The following is a 7,544-nucleotide window of genomic DNA, read 5'->3' as shown; positions in this document are numbered from 1 at the left end:
CTTCAAAGACTTAATCTCTCTGCAACTCCCTCAGCACAACACAAATGACCCTCACCCCCCAATATTCCCCCATTCTGACACCCTTCCCCCTCACAGAGTCTCTGGGGACAAGCTTCACCTGTGGCTGCGGTTCCGGTCAGAGGCGCCGGACGGCCTGCTGATGTGGGCAGGGGAGGGGCGCATCACCGGCAGCCTGGGGGGTCTGCTGGGGCCACCTCCTGGGGACTCCCTCACTCTGGGGCTGCAGGACGGCCACCTTTCCCTCTCCTACAACCTGGGCTCTGGATTCGCACACCTGACCTACAACAACACCGGCAGGCTGGACGACGGCCAGTGGCACACCGTCAGGCTCAGCAGGTGAGAGAGAGAGAGAGAGAGAGAATAGTGTTGTCAGATATATAGACCTAACCCCTTCAGTACTAGGACACATTTTTACCTTGAGATTTGGTTAAGATTAGACCATTTTATTTATGTTAGGAAGGGTTTGTGGAGGTCAGAAGATTAATGGCCAGATTTTACACTATTTTAATACCCCACATAATTTTCTGAAGCTGTATAAAATTGCCAAATAGTAAGCAGAGTGAATATGAAAAAATGCATCATGGTACTGAAGGGTTAAAGATGAAAAAGAAGGAAATTACCACCACCACCACCACCACCACCACTACTACCATTAGGCAATGGCAGTTTATATGTGTTAGTGTGGTGACAAAATACTCCACATAACATTACAATACACACACACACACACACACACACACACACACACACACACACACACACACACACACACACACACACACACACACAGCCCTAGATGGCTGCCCTGCTCACCCTCCTCACTACCCCTTCCCTTCACCACCACAGGTACGAGCGAGAGGCACGGGTGTGGGTGGACGGCGGTGAGGTTGGCGTGGTGCTTGCTCCCGGGGACTTGGTGCAGCTGAACCTTGACTCAGCACTGTTCATAGGTAAGGCAGGGCAGAGGAGGGTGTTGGTGTGGGTGTGGCAGGGAGGGAGAGTGCTGGGAGTGGTGATATAGAAGGGGAATAGTTTAGAGTAGGAGGAGGAGCAGAAGCAGGAGCAGGAGCAGGAGCAGGAGGAGAAGGAGGAGGAGAAGAGGGAATGAGGAAGGGTGAGAAAGGACTGAGAGTGGTAGTAGTGATGAAGGAGGGAAGTGGTTAAATATAGTAATTATAATAGTAATAGTCAGGTGCTTATAGAAACCTGGTGTATATGTATAGAGTCACTCCTGTGGTGAATGAGAAGACAGGCAGCAGGTGAGTGATGGGAAGGGATGCACAGTTCCATCATTAAAAATCTATTTAATTTTTGTATCATTAAATTGAATTAAAATAAAAGTATGACTAATTCTCTAATTGCTTTTATATTAAGAGCTCCATTTAAACCAAGGTAATAATGACAATAGACATTGACACGCCAGGCCATCTCACCACTTTCCTTCCCCCGGCAGGCGGCCGTGAGGTGGCCCCAAGGAGCAGCAGCAGCATGCCCGGCCTGCGCGGCTGTGTGGCGGACCTCACCCTGGCCACTGACTACCACGTAGACCTCATCACGCAAGCTGCCGCCGGCCAGAACATCGACTACTGCTGACCCCCGACCGGATCAGACTGGGGCGGCAGCGACAGCGGTGGCAGTGGTGGTGATGGCAGCAGCCTCCAGGCTGGGGGCAGGAGGGGGCTGTGGGGAGGCAGGGGGATGCAGGAGAGCTTGTGGCTGTAGAGGAGCAGCAGCAGCAGCAGCAGCAGTGGGAAGAAGTGGCGGTGGATATCAGGTCCGCAGGGAAGGAAATGTAGCCCTGGGAGGATGGAGGCTGTGGAGGATGACCAAAACATCTCTGGAAAAAAAGATTGACAGTAAAATAACTTTCCAAAAACCTTACAGTTGTGATAAACAAAACTCCAGCAAGTGAACACTGAGAACATGGAAGTGAAGGGAGTTTATTATGTAAAACTTCCTCAAACCAGCACAAAAGTATGTTGCCTCAAATTGAGTTGCCAACAATATGTTGAAAACATACTGCATTTACGAAGATCATGTTTAAAAAGAAAGAGTATGAAAACACTTGCAGGTGACATGTTAGAGCAGAGGAAGGAGCTGCAGCTACAGACTCTGTACTGTAACTTGTGCCAGTCTTGGTGGACAGACCCCATCACCCCAGCTGGACTCTGCCCCTGGAAGGAACTATGCCACACACCCCACAGCAGCAGCAGCAACAGCAGGAGGAGGAGGAGGAGGAGGAGGGCATGTCCCCAGCCCAGCCACAGTGCGCAGGGAGATGCACATAGCTGACCCAGTAACCTTAATACATCTCATAGTAATAATAACTTAGCTGTGTATCATGAAGGTGAGGACTCTCCGGCCCTCGCCAACAGGAAAGCGTGGAGAAGCTTAGATTACTTTAGCACAGCTGCTCCCGGCAAGGCAGCGGCAGCGGCGGCAGCAGCAGCAGCAGCAGCGTCAGGCTTCGTGTGTCCGTGTGTCTTAGCAGCACAAGGCTGAGTCTGGGAGTCTTGTGTTCCTTGAATGTTAGGGCCAACAATTATTACTATTATCAATATTATTGGTTACATTTGTTGTACAAACTCACGTCCTTGTTTTGTCTTATGTTGGTTTGTAGTGACACGTAGTCCTGTCAGTACCTAGACCTGCAGGTGTGTGTGTGTGTGTGTGTGTGTGTGTGTGTGTGTGTGTGTGTGTGTGTGTGTGTGTGTGTGTGTGTGTGTCACACCACACCATACCACCACACCAGTATATAGAAGGTTATAGCAACCTGAAGTGTATACACCACACCACCACACCACAACACACCATATTACACTACACCACACCATACCACACTACACCAAACTACACCACACCACACCACACCACACCACACCATACCACACCATACTACACCACACCACACCAAGTCATATAGATAGTTATAGCAACCTGAAGTGTACACACCACACCACACACACCCACCCACCTATATACAACACACCCACACACCACACACACACACACACACACACACACACACACAGTTTTGTATCCCACAGACCTACAGATTGGTGTGGACGCATCTGGCAGCCACCACACACACGCGTACAGTCGCTGTGCACCTCATGTGTACCTTGTGCATGTGTGCGTCTGTTTGAGTGTGTGCAACTGTGTGTATAAATGCTTACATGTGTGTATATATGTGTATGTAAGCTTGTGGCTCTATAACTCATAAATAATAACAATAATAACAATATTATTATCACACTTAGTAGAGAAAGTCACAGTGGAATCAGTTGACTCAATTTTTGTTCTTTTGATTGTCAAAGAGAAATATCTTTACATAATTTGAGATTCAAGCAAAGATTACTACTCATGACTGTGTGTCTGTGTGTATGCATGTGTATGTGTATGTGTATGTGTATGTGCATGTTTGTGTGTGTGTGTTCGTGTAGTGAGCTCCTCTGCCCGTGACACACACATACACACACACACACATACACACACACACACAAACACAAACACACACACACATATACACATGAGAGCATTACACCCATACTGACTACCACTACCACCACCACCACCACCACCACTACAACCACTACTATTACTACAACACTCATCACCTCACCACTAATCACCTCACCACCACCACCACCACCACTACCACCACTATTACTACTACTACTACTACAGAGAAAGAGAAAAGATGTGCATCCTTGTCCATAGTGTTAATTGACAGTAATCATAAAAATAATAAAAAACATTAAAAAATTTAAAAATGACCACTAGGAAACGTGTGCCCTTGTCCATAGTGGTTGAGTTAGGACACGTTCCACTGGACAGCAAGCGAGCCACACCCCCCGCCCCCCACCGGACACACCTGTGGGGGGCAGCAGGTGTGGGAGGAGGTGGAATGCTGCTCCTTCAGGGTAACTCTGTACATAAAGCCTCTATAAGGACACACCTGCAAAAAAAAAAAAAAGAAAAGTATATATATATCCTTAATTTTAATTGCTACATAGAGCGTTAGTGAACATGTGATTATGACTTAAATATATGTCCTTTGAAGGTAATTGTCAGTGTGTGTAAATTTATTATCTTCCTCATTCACCCCCATACTCTCTCTCTCTCTCTCTCTCTCTCTCTCTCTCTCTCTCTCTCTCTCTCTCTCTCTCTCTCTGTACTCGCAGCAGCAAAGCAGCTTTGCCTCCGCCTCTGCTGCGTCACTCCTCCCCCAGACTGAATACTCGGAAAACTGTACCAAGAAAAGCAAACGTGAAGTGAAGTTCCCAAAGCAATCCTTGTCTAACAATCAACATATCATTTTGTAATAGTAATAATAACACTGATATTACTATGTACTATTACTATACTACTACTAATACTACTACTTAGTGGTTTAATCAAGAAAATAGTGCCTATATATTTGTTTTTATCTTACTTATGTAACTAGGAAGGCACGGCAAGGCCCTGCCCGGCGTTGTTCTGTCTTAGGTCTGCGTGAAGCAACAAGTATTGTGTTGGTGAAGCATTGGTTCTGTGTAGCGGCACACGGTACTCCACATGCCTGCCGACACGTCCTGCAGAGCACACTCACGCACACACTGCCTCCCAATCACCTGTTTCCAAGCACACACCACCCCATCTAGTCACCACTGAACCACTGAGGGCGAGTCTGTTATCCCCTTGGGAGCTGGCATCCCATGTCATAGTGTACGTGTGTTGTTCAGACTGACCCAGTGCGGCGCTCCAGGCAGCACACGTGGCGTCCACTGTGCTGACCTGTGCTGCTGAATCTGTCCACTTCCTCCCAGTGTAGCTACTGCCAGGAAACCCAAAGAGGAATACTGTCCAGTGAGAACCCATTCCTCTCATACAAGTGTGAACATCCACAAAGCAGTTCACACACAAGAAAGACACAAACCTTACCTGACAGCGAGAGACGCAGCTCCTGTGGCACGTGTTGCGTCCTGTGTGAGTCGTGGCCCCGTGTTGTGACCCACACCAGGCGCTGCACCACACTCGCCACACACCACCACTCTTTGTGCTAATAACAAAAACTCTATACATATCAGAGAGCAATATATTATGCCCACGAGGAGATACTTGTGCATGGTTGCCAGGTTGCCACCTCTCCCATAACGTTCAACGTTGAGCCACCGCGGCAGCGACACGCCGAGCCACGCGTCATGGCGGCGTCGAAAATGTTACTGGCTTAATGCCAGTGTTTGGTCTTTGGTGTGTTACTATACCTGTCTAGTCCATCATTGCTAATGCTCAGGGCAAGAATGTTGGGGATTCTAAAACACACACACACACACACACACACACACACTAATGCCTCTACTTATGAAAATGTTACGTTCCAAAAAACTCATCATAGAGTGGAAATATTTGTATTGTAATCTCAAAAGAATGATGATGTTATACGTTACATTGACACACACACACACACACACACACACACACACACACACACACACACACACACACACACAAAGTTAAATTCCATGAAAATGATCATAAAGAAAGAAAGCATGAGGTAGTCAATTCGACTAGGAAAGAAAGGGACTCGCGTGTGTAAAGCTATAGTCCTTGAACACCACTAGCTCAACGCTCAACACAGCGCGAGAGAGATGCGACAGAATTATATGCCTTCCACCTCCATAGTCCACACTCACACACATGGACATTTTCTGCTGCGTGATCACCACCTCATTACGCAGCACACAGATGAAGCACCAAGTTTTTTTTTTTTTTTTTTTTTTTTTTTTGTGCAATTTATTCACAAAAATGTCTGTCGGTCTGTCTCTATACTCTGTGTCACTGTCCTGGCACCAGACGGCTGCGGTACAGTTGCTTTTCACACACACACACACACGTCCCGAGAATTAATGTCGTTCCCGTTTAACGAGATGCATGGAGCCTTTCTTTTGGTCGTGTGATGAGCGAACGTTTGCATGCACTGCATTCGATGGCCTGTTAGATGCACCACAGTTCAGACAAAAGACAAAAGAGATGGATAAATTATTTTTTGGTTGATATTCTTAAAAATTATTCACAAGATAAGAGATGATTTCAGATTCATATGTATTATGAGTAAACATTACATTACTTCCTATTAAAATAAAAGAAGTGTATACACCCTTTTGAAGTTCCTTATGCATCACTCATTACATAATTTCCTGTTAAGAGCAAAAAGTGTCTCGAACCATCAAATACAGTACATGACAATTGTCACGTTTTGTACTCGCGGTGATGACCACTCGGTGGGTGGAGGCAGAGGGAAGCGGTCAGGATGAAGGCATTGCACTGCCCCACATAGGCTGCTTCCCCTGCCACACCCTCATCCGGCCTTGCCTATACAGTAAATAGGCAATTTCATTAAGATGTTTTTTACTCACGGTGATGACCATTTGTTGGGTGAAGGTGGAAGACAGTGGTGGTGTTGGAAGTATTATCTTGCCACACACTGGCTGTTTCTCTGCTAATACCCATGCCTGGCTAGTCTATACAGAAATTTGTATATCTGTCTCTCTCTCTCCAATTTCAAAACGCTCGCAAAGTCACAGGAAAGATGACATTGTATAACTGGACACGTACTTTTTTCTGCCACCTGTTCCTTAAAAAGTCGCCTAAAAGTTCTTAAAATCAATCCAAATTTATAAGCACATCTCGTATCCACTCTTGAATAAAAATAGAATAAAAATTTAATAAAGTTCACCTGAAAAGAAAAAAAAATATTGTAGAAACTTTAACACATAAACTCCTTTTTCATCTACCCACAACACACACAAAATGGTCGCTATATGAAAGATTATATTAATGTACCTAAATTTTTATACCCCCTTACATCCCTTTAAACAAAAATTACGAAGTTACTCTCTGACAGAAAGAAACAATGACTAAGTGTAAAATTTAGATACAAACTTTTCTCTCTTCCCATTAGCCAAGAGGTGAATGGGACAGACTCACCGTAACTCTCACCACCACTTGAGTAACGCCTCACCACGCCTCCTCGCCACCAGCTGCAGGGCCAAGGGGTGTCTGGCTGCCCTCCACCGCCCCTTCCCTGCATCTGTGAGTGTGAGCGGGGAAAGGACCATATTCTTAAACCCTTCAGCTTCCTAACTCCACTACTTTCAGAAGGCTATATACATTGTTGAAGTTAGTCGGATTTTCACGAGTGCTTTTTTATGATTCTAGTGACAGATTAACAAGATTTCTACATTATTAACAGGAAAAACACTCTTGAGAACCGCGCTAATCCTCTCTGTGGTCTCTGTCAGTCGTGATTGGGTTGCAAAGAGTTTCTGAATATGAGCCAAAGTCATTAGTATTACCATTTTTGTCCGAAGAATCAAATTGTTTGTTTGCGTACGTTACACCCTCGCCTGCAGACTTGCTGCCTCCCTCCCCAAGGGAGTAGCACCACCAGGCACTCCACACTCACTGTACAGCAACAGAAATAAATCCTGTGCCATTTTATCCTCCTCGTGTTTCTGTCTCTCCTTTCGTCATTAACCTGA

The 7,544-nt window shown here is 46.0% G+C and overlaps 1 protein-coding gene across 1 annotated transcript in view; it reads left to right on the top strand.

Annotated features, from left to right (window-relative positions):
- The window catches only part of LOC123511399 (pikachurin-like), a 153,594-nt gene extending 146,091 nt beyond the window's left edge, over positions 1 to 7,503 (top strand). Inside the window, exons 13-15 of the mRNA XM_045267243.1 lie at positions 97 to 357; positions 868 to 971; positions 1,475 to 7,503. Of these exons, the coding sequence (XP_045123178.1) occupies positions 97 to 357; positions 868 to 971; positions 1,475 to 1,614 (505 nt within the window). The 3' untranslated portion in view covers positions 1,615 to 7,503. The remainder of the gene's footprint in view (positions 1 to 96; positions 358 to 867; positions 972 to 1,474) is intronic.
- Positions 7,504 to 7,544: the final 41 nt, after the last annotated feature.

The sequence above is a fragment of the Portunus trituberculatus genome, chromosome 31, assembly GCF_017591435.1.
Source record: "Portunus trituberculatus isolate SZX2019 chromosome 31, ASM1759143v1, whole genome shotgun sequence".
In the NCBI taxonomy this organism is placed as follows: domain Eukaryota; kingdom Metazoa; phylum Arthropoda; class Malacostraca; order Decapoda; family Portunidae; genus Portunus; species Portunus trituberculatus.
The sequence above is the reverse complement of the archived record's forward strand: the minus strand, read 5'-3'. Positions and strand labels throughout refer to the sequence as shown.